This window comes from Indicator indicator, chromosome 11, assembly GCF_027791375.1.
Source record: "Indicator indicator isolate 239-I01 chromosome 11, UM_Iind_1.1, whole genome shotgun sequence".
Classification (NCBI taxonomy): Eukaryota; Metazoa; Chordata; class Aves; order Piciformes; family Indicatoridae; genus Indicator; species Indicator indicator.
The window spans coordinates 18,361,711-18,384,112 of NC_072020.1; the positions used below are offsets into that span (position 1 = coordinate 18,361,711).

At 45.6% G+C, this 22,402-nt stretch overlaps 1 protein-coding gene across 1 annotated transcript in view; it reads left to right on the forward strand.

Moving 5' to 3' along the window:
- The first annotated feature begins 20,655 nt into the window (after positions 1 to 20,655).
- Positions 20,656 to 22,402, forward strand: part of COL1A2 (collagen type I alpha 2 chain) — a 40,598-nt gene continuing 38,851 nt past the window's right edge. Inside the window, exon 1 of the mRNA XM_054384901.1 lies at positions 20,656 to 20,725. Coding sequence (XP_054240876.1) covers positions 20,656 to 20,725 — 70 coding nt within the window. The remainder of the gene's footprint in view (positions 20,726 to 22,402) is intronic.

A 22,402-nucleotide genomic window follows, 5' to 3' on the forward strand; every position in this document is an offset into this window, starting at 1 on the left:
CAGGCTTTGGGTGTAGCCTGAATCTGGGCTATCATTAGGATCTTCCTGACACGTCATGAAGTGAGACAAGCCAGCTTCTCCTAGGAGAGCTTCTCCTAAGAATCTTTTTCTCTTGCTCTGCACAGACCGTTGGAAGCCCTGCCTCTCCCCCGCATGTGTTTTCCAGATTGTTTGTTCATTCTTTCGCTGCTCAGCTCTGTGAATCAGCTCAGATTAAGTTAACGAAGTAAAGCTGCACAGAGGGTTGTGGCAAGGAGCAGGGAAACTTTTTCTTGAGGTAGGTGGGGAGAGCAGGGAAGTTTAGACATTTGCCATTCATTAAAGCTGTTCTTCCTAATGCTGCCGAGGAGACCACGGCTCCGGCTGTCTGGTTTTTCTCTAAGAGATGCAAGCACCTTCACGGCCAGCTGCAAATTGGTGGTGATTTACTTCAGCTCGGTGACAAACTGCCCCATATTCAAGGCAGAGAGCTAAGTGCCCTCTAGTTTATGTTCCTCGGCTTTTTCAGAAAGCTTGCTGCTGCCCTTGCACTGTTTTGTCACAACCAAGTGCTTTGTATTTAAGAAAGGAAAGCTCCAGAGGTGCTAGAACAACTTCTTTCTAATTCACAATAGTAAAGCACAGGCACAGAGGGGAAAGAAGTCCTTTTCCATGGTGAGAAGGAAAATGTTAACTGCTTCAGCCTTCCAAACAAACTCGTGGGAAGCAGCAATGCATTTGGAAAAAATGCTGGCAAAGTGTATGCTTTTGGGTTAAAGATGCAAAGACTTTAATGGAGTGCAAGAAAACTTGCAGGTCGAAAAGCAAAGGATTCCCTTCCCCCCGGCTCTGCCTGAATATTTCTTCTAGGGATTTGAGAAGTACAGGATGACGTGGAAGGGGGTAATAAAACCCCGCGAGGCTCCGGGTGTTCCACAGCCTGGCTTCACTCATAGCAGCTCCAGACACTTAAAATTAAAAGTCCCAGGGAGTGAGTGAGTCGTTTTGCCTCCCAGATTCTCCCTTTTCAGAAGGGGCAGACAAAAGAGGCTGAAGATTCCCTTGCAAATATCTCCATCTTGCAGACTTCAGTCAAATCTTAACAGTAATCATTTTTTATGTTCCTGAGGAGCTGCGACAAACCAAACCAAACTCAGACCCCGAGATCTAGCAATTCTCAGTACTGTGCCACTACCAAAACTTTCTGTGGAAAGAAAGAAAAAAATAAAAGGGGGTGGGGTGGGGGAAAGTCTTTGCTTTTATCCTGGACTCCTCACTAATTTCTTTTTTTTTATCCCCCAGTACTGTGTGGCTCTTAATTTGGAATTGTTGACTCTCCTTGCCCTGACTGTCACAAGGGACATCCAGCATGCATACTGTATAATTGGGAAGCAGTTCAGGGAGCTGCCACGTCTGTAGGGCTGCAGCACACAAAAGGAGGAGGAGGTAACAGGAATACCTTCTACTTGACAAACTTGGAAATTCTGGTGCCACATCAGCAGGAGCACAGCCCAGCACAGCCACTGCAGAAGTGAAATGCACTATAGAAGTCATTCCAGGCATAAAGATCTTCCCAGGTGCCTGCTGATTTCTGCCCTCCAGCCTGTCACAATAATTAAACCTCCTTGGCACACTTCAAACTTCCCTTTTTAAAACAAGGTACCTAATTCCGGTGTGCGTTCAGAGAAGGGCAACAAAGCTGGTGAAGGGTCTGGAGAAAGGTCTGGTGAAGGGCAGGTGAGGGAACTGGGGTTGTTTACTATGGAGAAAAGGAAGCTAAGGGGAGACCTCGTTGCTCTCTACAACTACCTGAAAAGAGGTGGTAGTGAGCTGGGTGTTGGTCTCTTCTCTCTACTATCAGGTGATAGAACGGGAGGAAATAGCCTGAAATTGTGCCAGGGGAGGTTTAGGTTGCATATTAGGAAAAAATTATTTCCTGCAAGAGTGGTCAGGCATTGGAACAGGCTGCCCAGGGAGAAGGTGGAGTCACCATCCCTGGAGGTGTTCAAGAAACATATGGACACGGTATTTTGGGACATTGTTTAATGGACACATCTTAGGTTGATGGTTAAACTTGGTCTTGGAGGTCTTTTCCAATTGTAACAATTCTATGATTCTTGAATTCTACAATTCCATTTAAGAAACTAGGATCTTGTACCTCACAAGCCACTTCTCTGGGAATTAAAGAACTGAGGGAAAGAGAGACTGAGGGTACATCAACACCACATAGCACAATTCCATGTAGCAATACCTGAGGTAACCCTGGTGTTGAAGACTAATAGACACAGCCACACAAAGTCGCTCCTACCCAAATGTGGAGCCTCAGGTTCTGATGGCTTCTGATACTGGATTTCATTCAAGCATGTCTAGATGATGTTACAAGTCCCATGTAGACACAAATACCATTCTTAACTAGTTTTGGCACAACTATGGTGACATTCTGGATACCCACCATATATGAAAACTCAAGTTTTTATCTAGAGGCTTCGAAAGGGACTTTAAGCCACATGTATGAGATAGCTTACCTAGGTTTGGGCTCAGGAGTTTGTCTAAAACACAAGTTTTTCAGAAAGTCATGTTTTATGTAGAGAGGAGCAAGTTCAGGGCCATTTAAAGATGAACATTAAGGTATCCCAGTACTACTTTTCAAATATTTTGGAAAAGTTCAAAGAAACCATAAAGACAACCACAGAGAAGAGTGTTGGATCATCTAGAGAATAAGTACAATTATGGATTTTCCTCAGCTGGTGACTGACGTGCAGGCATCTCTTTTGCCTGTTCTCAGTGCCCTGTTGAATGACCTGAACAGCAGTCCCTGGTATGGCGAACAGAGGGAGTATCCCATTCGCACAGAATCATAGAATTGTTTCAGTTGGAAAAGACCTCTAAGATCACTGAGTCTAACCTTCAACCTAAGACCACCATGGCCATTAAACCATGTCCCCAGGTGCTATACCCACATGTTTCTTGAACACCTCTAGGGATGATGACTCCATCTCCACCCTGGGCAGCCTGTTCCAATGCCTGACCACTACTTTCCATAATTGGACACATTATATAGTATATAAATTCTGTGATTGTGTGAAATCTGCCATGAAATGTGTGCATAAACCCCTCAGATGCCGAAGCACTCTGTACAGACATCATTATGTATGTGCTGAAGACTGATAAGACCTTAACACCTGTACCTCTAATGTCTCTTTTAAGGTAAAAATCAAAGTGACATGAAGTGGTGTCCAGTGACAAGACAAGGGGCAATGGCCACAAACTGGAACACAGGAGGTTCCATAGAACCATAGAACTGTTGAGGTTGGAGGAGACTTTGGAGATGATACTTGATTAAGTCCAGCTGCTCACCTAGAGCTCACAAACCCACCACTGCTGCTAAGCCAGCGCCACTAAATCACATCCCTTCTTCCCTTTGAGGGTGCCAGAGCACTGGACCAGGCTGCCCTGAGAGGCACCTGGACATGGTCCTGGGTGATTTACGCTGGGTGACGCTGCTCTAGCAGGATGGTTGGACTTGATGATCTTCAGAGGTCCCTTCCAACCCCCACCATTCTGTGATTCTGTGATCTTGTGAAGTGGCTGAAGGAAGCAGCTGGCTGCCATCCACTCCGTTACACTGATGCCCCTCCTCTGAAAGAGAATTGCAGTGCTAAGATGCCAGGCTGGAGGAAGTGTTTATTTGTCTGAAACAACATCTGGCTCTTTAATGAAGTCCACAGGTGACTATGTTGGTGGTTTCTGGTCTCTTATGTGGTTAGAACTCTGTGTAGATAGCTTAAAAAGCCCATCATGTCCATGACTGGTTCATTCAGTGGAAACTATTTATGTTGGACTTAATGATCATGTGGGATCTGCATAACCTCAGGAAAGCCTCTCCTGAAGTAGGTGCTTAAAGCATCCACAGTTCAGATTGGGAAAAGGGATGGTTTGTGTGCAGAAAGTTTAGCACAGGCAAGCTACCATCTGACCACTCTTTCTGAAACAGTTTATTCAAATTATAATATTTTTGTCCTTAATAAGGAAAGAAAACATATTCTAGACCTACAGTAAATTCATATTTTAAGGCTACAGAGTCAAGCATCCAAACAGAAAAAAAAAAAGAGGGGAGAGAATTAAAACTGTGGAGAAAAATTACAGAGTCAAAGTGTTCTTTTCTTATCATAAATGGGTTTGGATCCTTAACACATCTCTCAGCAAGGTTGCTTCAGACTGGCTGTGATTTTCTGCAGGAACCTGAAATTTGGATGCAGTGACACTCAGATAGTTTTTAGTGCTCCCCTCATAATAGCCCGTTGTTAGCAATGCATTTGGTCACATTTCCTGATTTTCCCCACTGGAGCTGTAAAAATATTTAGATACAAAAAATCAAAAAATAAAAATGCCTAGCTTCTTATTACTTCCCAGCTTTTCACTCATGCAGTGAGGAAGATAAACCCAGATAGCAGAGAACAAAGAACCAACCTTTTGCTCCATCTCTGGTTCAATCTGGGCCAGTCAAATTGGTCAAAAAGTTCAGAGAGAAAGCTGTTGGGAGATCCTGAGTGGATCCTGAGGGCTAGAGTCAGGTGTAAAAGCCTTCAAGATCTCAAATCTTATTTCAGACCCTGGAATAGGCTCCCCAGGGAGGTGGTTGAATCCATATCCTTGGAGGTGCTTCAAAGAGGCAGAGATGTGGTGCTGAGGGCCATGGTTTAAGCCCCAGTCTTGGTAGAGTTAGCGAATGGTTGACTCATTGATCTTAAAGGTCTTTTCCAACCAAGACCATTCTATGATTCTAAACATCTGCCTTTTGAAAGTGTGCAGCTGAGAAAGGCCTTGGACAGCTTCAGCTTCCATGCTTGTCATCTGAGCTAAATACAGCTGTCTATCATGGAATGCAGGATGCTGCAGCCTCTTCATGCAAAGCCAGACACATGGGCAGGTTTCTGTGAGAGTTCACAGTGGGCCGGCTCCTGAAACCTCTTCGTGTGGCTGAATAAAATCCATCACTGATTTTCATGTATGTCAAAGAAGTGAGCCCTGAACCAGAGACAAAATATGCTCTTGGAGGGTGGCAGAGTTGTCACACTTGCTCTGCTTTCCTGCAGACACAGTTTTTGTCTAAGAAGGCCTGAACTTGGCCACCACTGATACCACTGTTCATCCTTAATTTGCCAAGCTAAAATGTTTTCTTATGCTTGTTCTTTTTCCCTTCAGAAACAGAGTATAAACTAGGAGTACAACAATAAAAGCAGCTTAAATATTTTTCTTTCCCTCTAAGGTAGAGGAGATACCAGCATGGAGGCTTGCAAAAAAGAATGAAATATTTTTGTTTTAAACCCCCCACAAAACAAACACTTGGAGAAAGCAAGATAAACTAAGGCAGACTGCAACATGGTCATTCCTTCCATAGGGGTTTGTTTATACATTGAAGCCTATCTCTCAGATTGCAACAGTCACTTGGCTGTGATTTCTAGCTTAATGAGAAAGGCCTTGCACAGACTCCAGCTCCAGCATGTGGCTGCCTCTTTTGTGGCTATGAAATGGAAGGGAGGGTGTCTCACGTTTAGATTTACTCTGCACAGCATGTCTCTCTTGTGTTGAGGGCCCCGGAGCTGGACATAATATTCCAGGTGAGGCCTCACCAGAGCAGAGTGGCAGAATCACCTCTCTCAAACACAGAAGCATCTCAGCCTTCCCACAGCACATACTCTATATGTCACATCTGCAGAATGGTACATTCTTCAGGTGAGGCATTCCCTTTTTCTTTCACAATAAACATGGAGAGATTAATGCTATTCAGCCTACAAAGCCACCAGTAACACTGTTCCACTCCCACAAGCACAGGGAGCCAACAGAACTTCTTCACATTCCTAGGATCTACACAAAGATGAGACATACGTGGCAAGATGGCCCTGCTCAAGAAGTAAATTTCAACTTAAAAGATCAGTCAGGAACTTCGAAGGCTGGACAGCTTGGTTGCAAGCTTAGTCCATCTGATATCCTCTGCAGAACTGTGCTGTAATGGTGAGCAGAAATGGAATAATGAACAAGCTGATAGGTTTGCTCCTCAGGATTTTAGTATTGAAGCTGCAGAAGCCACTGTGGCCTGTGAGGACTTAGTCAGCAGGAAATGCAGCCATGGAAATTCTTGCAGTGGGAAAACTGGACTGGCTTTCTCCACCTCCATTTCAGACTGCACAAACAGCACAGGGAAAAAAAAAAGGAAAGAAAAGACCTCTGAATCTTCCTAAGCATTCTTCTCAGTCCTGCAATCCAAGGAGTAAATGCAATTGCGTCCCTTCTTCTTAAAAAAAAGGGTGTTTGAAGACTCACAGGAAATGTTTGACTTTAATAAGCAAGGCTTAACCCCTGTTCAAGATCACAGAATGTTAAGGGTCAGAAGGGTCCTTGAAAAATCAGTAAGTCCAACCCTTTGCAGCATGAAGGCAAGACAACGTGCAGTGATTCAGCCTTGATTTGTAAGTGAACAACAGGAGTGAATCTTTCATATAACAGAATTAAATCCCACCCAAAGGTGGCCATGATTTTAGCTTTGGAGTAGCCCATTTTTTGCACAACCAATGCATCCCCAACAACCTGTTTATTCCTGCTGGTTTTTGTTTGATGTTAAAACACAGTTCCTGGGGTGGGAGGTTGGAAAAGCAAATACAGCTTCTTGCTACAAACTGTTAACGGACTCTTGCTTTGCTTTGCTCACTTGGACTATTTTGCTTAACTTGGCTCAGGACGCTGTTTTTTCTGGAAATCTCTCCTTTTCTTTCAGTCTGCTTTCCAAAACCACAGTGCACTGAAAAAAAGTTGGATTTTTACTATGGTGTGTCTCTGCTTCAAGGAATGCTCACTTTATGCATTCCTATATAATACCTGAACCCCATGTTTTCAGGGTTATATTGATACAAATGAGAAAGACTCATCTTGTTGTGTTGTTACTTATAAAATGCAAAGGGCAGAAGTTTCAGCTAGTTAAGAGGGGACCATCCAGCTGGCGTGTCTGATGGAAATGATTACCACAGAAACATGTGCAATCACTTAAGCACAGGCTCCCATCATGCTTAGCAGAAAAGGCTGAAAACAGTTCAAAATAAATGTAGTGCAGTCTAAAGAGGGATGGCAGAAACAAAATATCATTTGCAACAAACAAAGGAGAAGCCCTCTCACCATTCAGGGGCTGTTAGCAACAAGATTTTAAAGTGATTTCAGCATCCCTGTTGCAAATGCATGGAAAATTAACACGTATGGAGTCCGCATATATTCTGCAGCTCAGTTACAGTCATCTACATCTGTTTCTGGTTTAAGTTATACCTCACTCTGGCAAGGAGTCAAAGAGCAGCAGTGGAAATGAGACTGAGACTGGGACTTGACTGGGGGAAATGGATGCAGCTCCACTAAGAGAACTACGGCTAAATCGGCTAATAATGTGGTGCTGCATTTCTAGAGACACCTATTCCTAGAGTTTTCCTCCCTTCCACCCCCTCTGTATCTGACCAGCTCTTCTGCACAGGAAGAGCAGAGTCCATACCCAGGAAAGGCTTCAGTCCTGTTATGGTATGTGAACTCCTTTGTAACACCAAACAAAAAGAGAGCTTAAACTTTATTATTCACAGATTCACAGATTGCACTGGGATAGAAAGGACCCTTGAAGGTCTTCCTGTCCAACCCTGCTGCAGTCAGCAGGGACACCTCCAAATAGATCAGGCTGCCCAGGGCCACATTGAGTCTGATCTTGAATGTCTCCAGGGATGGAGTCTCAACCACATCCCTGGGCAACCTGTTCCAGTACTTCACCACTCTTATTGTGCAGAATTTCCTCCTGATGTCCAACCTAAATCTATGCTGCTCTAGTTTAAAAACACGTCCTATTGCTACTATTATATTATATTATATTATAGTATAGTATAGTATAGTATAGTATAGTATAGTATAGTATAGTATATTATAGTTCATGCTCCTATCAGATTGCTTTCATTTTGGCATTTAAAAGAATTATTCATACATTTATAAGTAGATAATCTGAGGACACCACATGATATGCATGTGTCTGTGTTTTCACACATACATGTACATAGTATGTATGTGAGACAAGAATTCAGATAAGAATAACTCAGAGCAAACAATTTACTGCACCAGAACGAAACAGACTGTCCCAGTTAAATAGGTAAGTTCTTGTGCTACAGCATGAATAAACTGAAAACAGGAAAAAATCACCTCTTCATATTTTATCTCATGGTATGGAAGTGTGTTACCCCTATTCCTTGGAGTTAAGTGCTGCATTGCCTCCACATCACATTATTTTATTCAAACTATGCACTTTTTAAAACTTTTTTTTTTGAGGGACTCACACCCTAAAGACCCAGAAAAAAACTTGTCCAGGTGAGTATTAAATCATGACCCTGCTTTTATGCATGTATGATATATGATAAAATGCAGGTTGGCCCTTCTTAGGCATCACCACTGCCCCAGGAATAAGCAAGAAAGGCCAAGATCACTCTGCACATCCATCAGATGTGCATGTCAGCAAAGGACAAGTCAACTACTCATGTCTCAAGGGGACAGCCATAGGAGGTTAAGTCCAGGATGTGATTTCAGTCTGTGAATCCTTCTACCACAAGGGAGATTAAAACCAAAAAAAACAGTCAAGCTTTTCCCCTGCACTCATGTTGTGACCTCCAGCTTTCCCACCTGCACTCATCATGCTGTGAACTGTGAATCTTCCCCAGAATCCCACTCCCCCGAGACCCTGAGGAAACATCCCTTCCCAGGTCAAGCACACTCCCAGAGCTGGCTGTGTGCCTTCTAGGTATTGCACACAGAGGATCACAGTGCTTACAGCCCACTGCAGGACAGAGACTGCTGTGGTGCTTAATTTAATGCAACAGTCTCGTGCTTGCTCAATGGACGCTACATGGCTACTGCAAGTATTTCATGATCAGACTATGAGGAGGGACGGCAGAAGGAGGTTTTTCTCTCTTGTTTTATTCTTCTGAGACGTTTTAATTGTAAGTGTAGATTTTGAAAGCTAAACTGCCTATGGAGCCCAAGAGAAGAAACGTCATGATGAAGGAATGCCATTGCAGCAAGAGCAGCAGTGCCACATAGCTAACTAGCTGGAAGAAATCCCACCAGTCCTCTCCAGCCCTCTCCTTCAGAGACAAGCAAACGTGGCTCAGCAGCAAGTTCTCCAAACCAGGGCTCCAGTTCTCAGATGGAGGAATTTCAAGGAAACTTTGCCACAGTCCTTTCAGGATTGGTAGGCTTCCTTTGAAAGTATTTCCTTGTCTTTGTTTCTCCCCCATCTTTATAATTCCAAGTCCTTTTTCTGAGGGACTGCCTGCCAAAGCACTCTGAGAGGCTGCTGATAGGAATCAGAACAATCTTTACAAGGCTTATTTCTCTTCGGCATCTGTACCGGCAGATCCATGGGCCACAGAGAGGTGTTTCTGACCATGCTCTTTTCAGAAGCTGAAGCACTCTCAGCAAGCTTGGTGGCAGTTACAGTCTGTTATTTATTCCAGACTAATGAGTGAAAAGGATACGCAAGGATATGCAATACAATTAAAAGAGAAGGCCCATTCTAGCACTTTACCCAAGCAATTTCCTACAATTTCTATCCCAGCAACAAACCTTCAGCTCTATCAAAAGCCAGTATTCATGAAATAAAGCTGTGTCCACCCTTATCATAGAAGCACATCATAGAATGGTTTGGGTTGGAAGGGACCTTAAAGATCATCTAGTTCCAACCCCCTGCCATGGGCAGGGACACCTTCCACTAGCCCAGGTTGCTCAAGGCCTCATCCAGCCTGGCCTTGAACACCTCCAGGGAGGGATATCCAAATCCTCCCTGGGGAAACTTGTTCCAGTGTCTCACCACCCTCACTGTCAATAATGTCTTCCTAATCTCCAGTCTAAATCTCCTCTCTTCCATCTTCTATGCATTCCCTCTCATCCTATTCTACAAGCCCTTGTTAAAAGTCCCTCCCCAGATTTCTTGCAGGCCCCCTCAGGTACAGTGCTGGACCAAATTTTCTGGAGAATGAACCATTCCTGATATATTTCTGTATAAAATATATGAGGTGGTTTGGTGTTTGGTTTTTATTGTTTTGGTTTTGTTTTTTTTTTTTCCCACACAAGATGATTGAGGTGGTAAAAAATGAGATCTATACCTTTTTTAAGAAACAAGGTCATTCAGGGTATGCCTGCCTGGCAAACAGTGGTTAGAGCTTTCCAGAAAGAGAAAGACAGGGAAGTCAAAAGGGTTAAAGTATTTAAGCACAAGCTCTCTAGGAGTGAATCTGCCCCAAGCTATGGTAATCAAAGTAATATGAAGTGCCAGTCATTCAGACTGATTGCTGTCAGTGAACATACACCAACACAGATCACAATTTCATGATTTATCCTAATTTTTAAAACATTTTGGTTTTGTTTTTTTCCTTTAGTTGCAGGTCCTGGAGTCAGGTGATTACATATTCAAGAAGTGCAGTGCACAGGATGTAATTATTCTAAATAAATTGCCACTGATGGCTAAAATGAGAGTTTTATGGGACAATGTGTTTAAATAAGAGAGGACTGCTAGATGCCACAGCCAGATAGTGACTGCAGTTGAACCCAGCTGCCTTTCATACATATCTTAGAGCAACAGATACATTTAGTTCTGTCTGGTTAAAAAACTATGAGTCATGTGGATTTTGCTGAAAGGTAAATGGTTATTATGCTGACCAAAGGGTGTGCCCTCCTCTGAGCTCTTGACTTTGGGGTCCGTGTTTGTATGCTGTGAGCAAACTGTCTGTGAAATGCTGCAGGGAACTGCTGAGAACAAGAGAAGCAGAAAAACAGAAAGATTTTGTTGTCAAAAGTGTATTCTAACAAAGCAGGTAACTAATCTGTGCTGTTTTAAGCCCCCTACTTTTCAGGTAAACCCAAGAATGGTGCTGAGCATTTATGCTTAGACTTCCTTGGAGACTAACAGCCCTTCCGTGCTTCTGAAGGGCTGTGTGAAAGAACAGCGGTTTAAATACAATTGCTTGCAGTCCGTGACGACAGTCTGCTACTAACAGTGTCTCTTCTCTCCCTCTTCTCTCTTACTACACTTCAGAATAAGTAGAATCCTCAGAATTAACTTTCTCTGTCTGAATACTGAAATCAAGGAGTTGCAAGCAGTTTTAATAAGAGGAAGGAGGGGGAAATGGCTGCAGCTCTGAAGAGCATTCAGGGGGCTGGAGAGATACTGTACTTCCCAACAGCTGCACTGCATCAGGGCAAACCGCCAAACTGTTTTGCAGCAGCTCCCTAGAGCACAATGGAAACAAAAGCCAGACAAGGCTGTTTTGGGCTGGTTTGTTTTGAAATGGTGGAGGATAAGAGGAAGAAGGGGACAGAAAGCAAGGAAAAAAGCCCCAGCCGTGTGCCAATATGCCAATATACCAATATACCATGGTGTGTACATTGCTGTAGATATATAGGTAGCTGGCAGTAGTGAACATCATCAGGCGTTACCCATTTGCTGTGATTTAAGTGCTGAGTTTTTAAGGTAGAATTAATGCAGTAGTCAATTAGAGTATTAATCCACTAATATAGACAGCAGGAAATGTAAAGGAATATCTAGAGATGTAGATAATTTTGATTCTCAAACTAGTGGTACCCTGAAGAAATGTCATGTAATTTACTAGCTACATCAGATTAAAGCTAGTATAACTGAGGGAAGCATTTCTGTTCCCTTTCAGAAAACTGATGTCAGCTATTCTGGTTGTGTCTTTATTCTCATCCTCTGACTCTCCATGAAAATACAGACCTTGTTGTTGTAGTAAAATAAAGGATGTGTGGACTGTCTGTAGCACTGCTTGTCGCTATCCTGATACTTAACTTCTAATGAGAGGGTTAAGAAAAATAACTCCTCCCCAAGACCTAAAAACCTACAGCTGCAATCATAAGAATGTCTGAGCCGAAGCTCCGTCTCCCTCCCTACCCCCACTCTTCAGACTGCACTTTACTTAAATAAACTCTTTGGCTTGGAAAACATTCCTTGGTCTATTCTGACTCATGATTTCTCTGCTGCTTTAGAATCCTTGAAAAACCAGGCAACTCTTCAAAAGTTTCACTCCACCTAATCTGGGGGGGAGGGAAATAGGCAGCTCCTCAGTTCCTTGAGTGCAGGAAGCACAGTCCAAACAAAGTCACAACTTGGGGTGATGGTCAGTGCATGACATATGAGAAGGAAATGTGGGCTCTCTCCTAGACATCCTCATGGTACTCTCAGAGGGACATGGGCTGATGCAGTACTGGCTATGAAGAACTCCTGCTTTTGCAGTCCAGCCTTTTTTAGCCTTTTGTTTTGTTTCGGGTTTTTTTTTTTTTTTTTTAAAGCAGATTTTGGGACCAATCCAACAAACAGAAGCCCTCAACCAATTCAGTAGAAAAAGAAAGGCTGACCACTCCCTATGCACACCAACAGAAAACTTATGGTATAATAGGGAGGATTTTCATAGACTCATAGAATGGTCTGGGTTGAAAGGGACCTCCAAAGGTCATCTGTCCAACTCCCTCTGCAGTCAGCAGGGGCATCTTCAACTAGATCAGGTTGCCCAGAGCCCTGTTGAGCCTCACTTTGAATATCTCCAAGGATGGGGTCCCAACCACATCCCCAGGCAACCCATTCCAATGTTCCAGAACCCTCATGGTGCAGAACTTGATCCTAACATCCAATCTAAACCTGCTCTTCTCTAGTCTGAAGCCATTGGCCCTTGTCCTATCACTGCAGGCTTTCTGTAAACAGTCCCTCTGCAGCTTTCTTGTAGTCCCCTTCACCTGGCAGGCCACTGTTAGGTGTCCCTGGAGCCTTCTCTTCTCCAGGGTGAGCAACTCCAGCTCAGCCTGTCCTTGTAGCAGAGGTGCTCCAACTCCCTGATGATTTTCATAGCCCTCCTCTGGACCAGTTCCATCAGGTCCATGTCTGAGAGCTCCAGACCTGGTATTGATACCAGAGCAAACCCATCATTTCAGTAAGATTAATTTACCAAGCAGTTCCATGAAGTTTAGGTCCTCCATCTCATAAAGAGCACAACAATATTCCACATTTACACAGTTTTAGATGTAAAAAAGGTGCAGAATCTATCAAATTAGTGGTTTAAGATATATTTATATATCAACAGTTTGTGCTGCTGTCTATGTGCACAGACTCAGTTCATGTAAACTACAAAGTAATCTGATTTACCATATCCCTTAAGTGAACAGAAAGTCATCTCATCTTCTCATGTCTGTCACACGTTTCCTCATCACGCTCAGCGACACTGATCACAGCTCACCTGCTGCCAGATCATTTGTTAAAGCACCTGTAAGCAATAGTTCACACCTTTGCGCTTACACTGTACACAAAGACCTGTGGAAAGGTTTTGTGTTTCTTCTGCCAATTAGTGTGGCTACAGAGTATTTTATTCCAAGGAATGGTGGATGCTTCACTTGTCATCAGAAGGCACACAGTATGGCAAAGAAACTACTCTAATACCTCATAGCAGTGAAACACAGGAGCTTATAGAAAAGAAAGTGAAGAAACTTCCATGTGGGCTGGAGCAAGCCAACCCAGCTCCAGGACGTGCATCTCTCCATTATTAGCTCTTTAGTCCCAGCTCCTAAAGAACAAACCAGAAATCAAGTGGAAAATGATGCCCATTTCCCTCCAGTGCTTGCACCCAATCCCTGCAAAGCCAGCTCTATCTGCTAGCACAGCTCCTCTTATGCCTTGCTGCAGCCTTTCCCACACAGCTCCTACTCCCTCACAGTTGGCACACACTTGCAGCTCCTGGCCCACCGGGAGAGAGGCAGATGTTTGGTGCCAGATGAAGAGCAGCCATTTCACAAAGCTCCTCACTTTCCTTCTGTCTCTTTCCCATGCTGTCTGAGTGAGCCTAGCAGCTTTCCCCATCACACAGCACCCGGCTGACTCTACACTCACACGCCGTGTAGAAAGCATACAAGAACCCAGCTCAGCTAATTATGGGACAAATCCTGGAACATTCTTTATGGGACAAGTCCAGGAACTGTGGACATTTCTAAAGTGCTGCTTTCATTGAAAGGTGGCAATGTGAGTAGGACTGAACCTTAAGAAGAGCTTATATTACATATACATATATAGTCATATTTGGAAGGCAAAATCATCTTGCCTTAAGTCATCTCCTGACCTTGGCCAGGTCCCTCTCTACTTCCTTTCCTGCACTTTGTCTTTTATTCCTACACTGAAATGCAAGATGCATTTACATTTTGCCTACCCAAGAGACTCAAGCACAATCATACAGTGAAATAGCTGTTAGCTAGCTCTCTGTAAACACACATATTGTTCAAACTAGAGCTTGTAGACAAGGGCTTACTGTTTGCTCTGGTTCCTTTACAGCCTTACTTGAGGAGTGAAGTCTTTGCAAATGACAATATAATCAATTTCTGGCAAACTTATTAAGAAATGGATGTAACAAATAAAAACAATGGCTAGAACACAGCCACCTTGCTGTGGTTCAAAGCTAATGCCTCAGGCCCTCAGAGCCATGATCAGTCACAAATTTCCCTCCCAGATTTCTTTAGAACTGACTGACGGTGCTGGTTATCAAGACTACATCCTCCAAGAGGCACCATAATGGCCAGATAACCTCTTTAGACACCTTCCTAATGCAGAAAAAGACTGAAAAGCTGAATTATATCCACTATTGAATTCAGATGGTGAGAAACTGAATTCAGGTGGACCTGCCTATGGCAGGAAGTTAGAACTAGATGATCTTTAAGATCCCTTCTAACCCAAACCCTTCTATGACTCCCTGATGAATGATATTTCCCAACCTTACTTACCATTATGCCAAGCCAGTAATAAATTTTCCTCACATTCTACTTGGTGGAAGTATAAATATTCAAAGAGCACACACAACAGTGGTAAGCAGGCTAACAGAAATGTACAGGTGATAACTGAAAGATAGCTCTTCTCACTGCCTTTAGTTTCTTGTGGTGCAGCAACCACAACCCTCAACTCTCACCTGGCAATTTCTCAAGGATTCCACTGATTTATTGCTCAATACTTCAAGTATCTTATTAAAATTTGCTATGTGAAAATACCACCCTGTGAAAAAAGGGAAGTAAACAATTGCAACAAGAGTGCTTATCATCTCAGAATTCCATGTAGGAATATAGTAAGTCAAGATTAAGCAATCACTATCAAAGAGTGGAAAATGGTGTACGAAAGAGAATGAAGAGCTATGACTCTCTATGCATTAGTGGTATTTCCTAACAAGGAAAGTTGATATTTAAGAAGGTATTTTGTGCTGAAGAATATAAATAACATTCAGCAAAACATATTTTGGGTCTGAAGGCACAGCAGACCTTAGTAAGAGGACATTGGCATTCTCTCTGTTTGCCTGCATTGCATTCTAACCTTGTAGTCTGCTTCAGTGGAACTGATGGAAGAAGCTACAGAAATAATAAGATTCTGCAAGTTTCATGAAACTGGCAGGCAGAGGGAAAAGACTAAAACCAGCAACTCCAAGAAGGAAAGGCTTCAGTGTGAGTTAGAGCTTGTCCAGTCTAGCTTACCAGCAGGCTACTCAGTACAAATACGCTTGGCATGCTTGGGGCTGCTTTTTGCCCTGCTGACAGCTGGACAGAAGGAGCTGAGCCCAGAGAGAGATGTGAGAGAGTAATCCAGAAGAAGGTATGAGCTGAAATGCTTAGAAAGTATGCCACATCTCTTGATGAGGTCTTTTGGTTACACCATTCATGGAATCACCTGAGTTTTTTGGGCTTTTTTTCCAATGCTACAAGCTATAGCAATGAACAATGACCTATTAAACTGTGTGACATGTTTTGACAAAGCACAACCAGCTTTAAAAATGCCTGTAGAGAAAAACACCTCCACATTATATGGCATTCATTGATTCTACTGCTTCAAAATGGGAACGTTGTGGTGTACAAGAAATTCGGGGACACAGCAAGATACTGCCCTCAGCCAAGCCTTACATGAGTGACTGCATCTGCAGGGAATTCACATTTGCTGCTGTGTGAGATGAGCATATGCCATGAACCCTTGTACTCACATGCTCTAAGATCTTCTCCTAGTCTGCAGCAGGAGATCTGGTTTGTTCTTTCAGTGAATGGGAAGTAGAAAGCTTTGGGAAGGACACCCAAAAGTAATCAGCACTCAGATGATTTCCTCTGCATCTTCCTTCCAGAACGAGGGGTTGTAACTACACATGAAGCAGAACATGAAGCAGCAGTCTGTAGCGTGGCAGGAGATGAATGCGCTTCAGGCCTCTGCAGAAGAGTTTCTTTCTCTATGGGATGACAAGGGATGAAAAGTTTTGAAGTCACGGAAAAGCCTGGACTGACAGAGCAATGCTGTTTCTGAATCTTTCTCATATCTGCAAGCTGCCTCATTTATTTCAAATTAGCATTGAAATGCATTTGAAAACTACAGTCACTGCCTGTGGGAATGTAGCTGCTTCAGAAGCTAACTTCAGTGATGTGCACTGTCTGAAGCAAGCCATTACTTGCACTGCTGCTTATTTTTCACTGTCAGCATGCATACCAAGTCAAGTTCTTTTTACTGCAGGATCAGGTTGAAGGTGCTTCTTCACTGAGACAGATTTCTTTCCATTAAATCATCATTTTTATACTCTTTGTAGCTGGAAATTATCTCAATATGGAAAACTACCGTTTATTATTACACTCACTGAAAATTCAAAAGACTGTTTGCCCACCTGTTATGAACAGATCCAGATGTGGGCTCTTTGGGGGGTTTGGTTTCGTTGTTTTTAAATTCTAACTGTGCAGCAAACTTTTTCAGTAGTTAGTTTCAATTTGGAGACTCCAAGCTTGGGACTTTTCAAAGGCAGGTTGGATGGGGCCTTGAGCAAGATGATCTAGTAGGAGGTGCTCCTGCCCATGTCAGGGGAATTGGAACTGGATAATCTTTTAGGTCCCTTCCAACCCAAGTCGCTCTGTGATTCTATGGTACTCTGATTGGTGATCATTTTAAAAGGATCACTTGCCTTAGTTTTGTCTTGCTTTTGTTTTTGTTGAGAATCTTCTACACTTTAAGTCAGCATTCTAAGGTTGGCAAGTATAATGACCCAAACAATTTGATTAGGTGGTTAAAGCTGAAAAACAAAGGGAAAAATTATCTGATATGGCTTAAATACTTGTGAGATATACAACTCTAGTGAATAGTAGGCTCTGCTGTTACTGCAGTCAGTATGAGTTTCTATTTTATTCTCTTATTGAGAACAGAATCAGAGGCAGAGTAGGCTGTTTATAACAGCTTGCATGCTTGTAGCTTTATTAAATGGACTACAGAAAAAGTCTAAATGGTCTTAAAAATTCAGGTTTAAAATTATCTTTTAGATGTAAAATAAGATGGCATATTAATGATTGCATTATTTTATTGTTTTCAGTGTCATAGAACAATAGACTGAACTGATAATGATCTGAAAAGTAGCCTGTGTGTCCTGAATTATTTAAGCCTGATAAATTGGTTTGGTCCAGTAACAATCAACTGAGTCTTCCATCTATAGTGGACTAAACTTTTGTTTTGACCTCCTTAAGTCCTAAATATGTAACTGTCAAGGAACAAAACAAGGAAAAGAAAGAAAAGAAGGAAAACCAGCATATACTTTAAATAAGTAAATACTACCCAGAAAGGTCACTGATTGCCACTGCAGAAGTTTGCCACTTTTGAGAAGGATAACCAGACATCTCAACTTCAGTGAAGCAGCCTTGAGCTGTCCATGACTTTTTGGGGATTTGTTTGTTTGTATTAAGAATAATCAAGGGAAATTTTCCACTAAATTTATGTACTGACCCCTTCAACACCACTCCCCCCAAGGCTGCTCTCTGCCTATCAGTTGGGTTTTTTTGAGAATCCGTGGCCATCGCTCCTCCTGAGAATAACGAATGATGATGTATTTTGAGTGTACACAACCACTGGGCAACAAAAACTAAAGGAAGCAGCTGCCATAGTTCTTCACACAGAACCCATTTTTTTCTCATGAAAAGTCTGTTTGCTGAACAAAAGTCCCTTTAATTTTTTCTGAAAGAACTGCTTTAAAATCTCAAAGAAGTATTAGGAGTCAATGGCTATGAGCTGTTTGCACAAAGAACAATGTTCTGCCTTCCATACCATTTACTGGCATTCTAAAGACTCCCTCTAAATGATGATCCATTACCAGCCAAGTCATGACTCTCATGTGAATTTATGTGAAGTGTACCTGTTTCATGCTCCTAGATCCATATTTTGTTGGACTATCTTTTCCTAATGCTAAGGGTTATTTTAACCAAACTGCAGGATTTATGCCAGCTGCAGTTTAACTCTGTGTGATACCTGTCATGCATGTTATCCACTTCATCAGCACTCTTGATAGACTACATGGAGGAGGCTTCAGGCAGGCTGTTCAGCCTGGGTATGGCTGCCTTTCCTTCAATCATAGAACAGTTTTGGTTGGAGAAGACCTTTCAGATCATTAAGTCCAACCATTATCTAACACTACCAAGTCTGGGGCTAAACCATGTCCCTCAGCACCACGTGTCCTTCATTGAAACACCTCCAAGGGATGGGGATTTGACCACCTACACTTCTCTACACTGTTCCAGTGTCTGAGAACCCTTTTGATCAAGTTTCCTCTAATATCCAGCCTAAACCTCCCCTGGTGCAACTTGAGGCCATTTCCTTTTGTTATGTTCCTTGCTACATGGGAGAAGAGACCAACCCCCACCTGGCTCCAATCTTCTGTCTCTCTACAACCCATCTGTGGGATTCTCCCTCAGGCACCCAGGTCCCTTTCCCGTGCTTTCTGTACATGTCCTCCGGAGAGGTCTGATAACTCAGGGCTGGATACCCACCCTCTCATCCCCCCGAGAGAGGCAGTGTGAGTGCCGCTAGCCTCCCGCTTCCCTCGCCGCGGCTGCCCGGACAGAGCGGAGGCCGGTCACGCCTTGCTAACATGTCTGAGCGGGATCCGCCTGCTCGGTGACCCACACCCAGGGGCTGGGCGATGGAACGGGAGTGAGCACCGCGTCCCGCCGCGCCCTCCTCATCCCTTCCGCCCCGGAGAAGGGGGGACCCGCTCGAGGCGGGGCTCCCACTTGCCTTCGCCATCACCGCTTCCCGGGACTCCCTTCATCAAGCACAGGGGGCCCAGGAGAGGGCGGCTGCCTGTCTCGGAGGAGCTCCTGGGCGAGGAGACGGGCTGGCGGCGGCCGGATTTTGGCCCGGTCGGTGGGACCACGTTAGCTCCCCTGAGCCGCTGCGGGGCCAAGATGGGCGACCCCAAGTGACTGCAGCCCTTTGACCCCGGCCCCTGGGGCCGAGGCGCCCAGGGAGGGAAGATTGGGCGTCGCTGCGCACCGTGAGGGGCGGCCTGCCCCTGCCAATCCTCAGAGGCAGGGCGCGTGCAGCTGCTCTCACTCCCCTCGCCTCCCTGCGCTCTGTGAGGCTGTCGGCGCCCTTTCTCCCCTCCTCCTCCTGAGGAGGAGAAGCCGGCTGCCGGACAGACGTGGCAAGCCACCTCGCCAGCTTTCTCCTCAAGCTGGGTGCGCAGGTGGCCGGCGGAAAGGGGAGCTACCGGGAGCGCTTGTACCGCGCCGGAGAGCGGCCGAGGGGCTCTGTTTAACCAACGTACAGTGCTCAGGACGGCCAGGTCCTCGGGTACTCCAGGCTTCCCCGTCACACATTGCTCGAGTGGCCGCGACGCCAGAACAGGAAATTTAGAAGCTCTCTGCCCGTGCCCTGGCCAGAGAGGTCTCCCTGAGGAGAGCAAACCGCGAAAGGGCTCTGCCTGCGGTCAGCTGCGAGAAGGGTGCTGAGGCTGTGTCTGCTGCAGGCCCTGCTCGCTGCGGGGAGATGCGAGAGCGAGGGACCGGGGTGGCAGGCTGCTTGCACCCCGTGATGGAGTGGCCAGGCCGCTCGGGACCTCTAGTGCGGGGGCAGCATGTCCTTAGTGGTGGTGGAACGATGAGGCGAGTTTGAGGATCCAGCCTGCTCCCGGCTGCCAGGGCCACTTCACCGCCGTCATCCCAGCGAGGCGGGATGCTCCGCAGGCCCTGGACAGCTCCCGCTTTGAAAGCCCTCAGAGCACCCTCCGGGCTGCTGCCAACCGGCCACCCGGCGAAGGCTCAGAGCCGCGCAAGCCGCAGAAATGCAGGTCGAGGGGCGGGGGGACGTCTGAAACCGAAAAGAGGAAAAAGGGGGGGCGGGGGAAGAAAAAAGCAGACAACGAGTCAGATTTTCCTTCCGAAAGCCTCGAAGTGTCCACGTCCTCAAAGCATGGAACCAATTTAACGCTGCCTCTTCCCTCGCCGCGCCCCCCCACAACCCGAGCCCAGCCCAGGCTCCGCCGCTGCCAACGCTACCGCCGCGGGGCCGGAGACAAGAGGGGGCACGTGACGACCTAGGAGCCGCGCGGGCCCCGCCGCCGCCGCGCTCCCATTGGCTGTGCCGCCGCCGGTGAGTGGCGGCGCTGGGACCCTCCTGTGGTATAAATATGGCGGAGCGGGGCTTGATTAATTTAGCATCCCCGGGGCAGGAGGTTTCTGCTGAGTTTGGAGTTAACTCCTCAAGCCTGTATGCCTGCGTCCCATAGGTAATAAGCTAAACCACCGACCAGGGACTTCGGCACCACAAGGAGTCTGCATGTCTTGCAACTAGACATGCTCAGCTTTGTGGATACGCGGATTTTGTTGCTGCTTGCAGTAACTTCATCCCTAGCGACAGGCCAACGTAAGTGCTTTCAGCTTGTTTGTGGCATGGGTGGTGTCAGGGGGTGGCTGTCCGACTTCTCAGCGCTCGATCCAGACGTCTTCCCCACGGATGGTAGTGTGCAGGGAGCTGCAGCTACAGAGACCATCTCATAAAACTGCCACCTCCGTGCCAGATACGAACCTAGCTGCCTTTTTTTTTCCCCCTCAGAAGTAGAAAAGGATGGCAAAAGGCCAGCGAGATCATCCCCCTAAAAAATAACACCAAAACCCCCAAAAAACAACCAAAAGAAAGAAAACCTCGGATCCTCAGGAGAACGCAAAGCCCTAATTCAAGCGCAGATGCTTAAAGACTAGAAGAGTCTTTGCAGCGATCCGAACAAGCCGGGTTGCACCCAGACTTGCACTTTTGGGAGCCTTCAGACATGCTTTCCGAAGCGGGGGAGCCGGGAGGAAGCGATAGCGGCGGTCATCCCTTCCCTCCGCGGGGCGGGCGGGCACCGAGCGGGTCGGTGCGGGTCCCACAGGCTCTCCGCAGCCCTCCGCTGCCACCTGCAGGCAGAGCGGAATCGCTCCTTCAGACCCTGCCGCCCCCCGGGTGGATCCCCGCTCCCTGAGCCCGCCCTCCCAGGTGTCTCCGGGGAGGGAAAGTCCGTGCGAAACAGGACGAGGGTGGCAGGGAAGGAACCTTGCTTAGCTCTAGTGCGAAAAGGAACGGGGGTCCCTGAGGGTGCAGCACGGTTCTGTCGCCCAGAAGAAGATTTCGTCTCCCCCTCGCTTCCAGAGAAGTGCAGTTCCCCCACGCACTGTGGTGGGAGCCTTCCCCTTGCCTCAGTTTAGACAGCATCCGTTCAAGTCACTCATTAGCGCCTCGCCACCATTCCTCTTCAGGACCGGCGTGGACTTGGGGTTTGGCCACGGTCCTAAGCGGTGGAGCAGGGAGCAGCCGTACGCTACCTGCTCGTGGCGCTCGGAGCTCCCGGGAAAGTGTCCCTCGTACCCCGCCTTGCCCCTGTCGGCGGCGGGGGTGTAGCGAGGGAGCCGTGGCGGTGGCCTGGAGGTGGCCCAAGGGGGCCGTTGTGGCGGGGCGTCCTGGCTGAGGCCTGGGGACATTCCCCAGCCCGGTGACAGGCAGTGCAAAGGCTGAGGAGATGGCTTGGTTCGTGTGGGGATCCGAAATTTTCCAGAAATAAACAGTCACCAGTGTCACCATCACTTGGGGGCAGTGAAGTTTTTAATTTGATGCTGAGTTAGCACAGGCAACCGGTGTTTCGGTGGCTTGCAGTGTTCGGCACTGTGGGTATCATTACCCTTTTCCTGGACTGTACAAACCATCGAACTCAGCGCGATCACACAGTGTCAAAGGGACACTGTGGAAACCCACCCAACAACCTGTTAGTGGCCATGTCAGATTGCTGGCTTTAAATGTGATGTGAGACTTTTTACTAGGGTAAGTTTCAGCTGAAATAGTTTTTAATTGTTTGAAATTCAGATTTTTGAGGATTAGTGTCTCCAACTAATTAGCAAGGGTGTGTACTTTGTGTATACCCTACATAAAATTATTTGCTATTTGGCATATAATAGCTTCAAACTGTTCTGTCATACACTGTATTTTACAGGAAATTGTGGGAATAGGGATGTTTAGTTAGAACCATTCCCCATAAAAAGTGAGATGAAGCCATTTTATATTCAAATATAA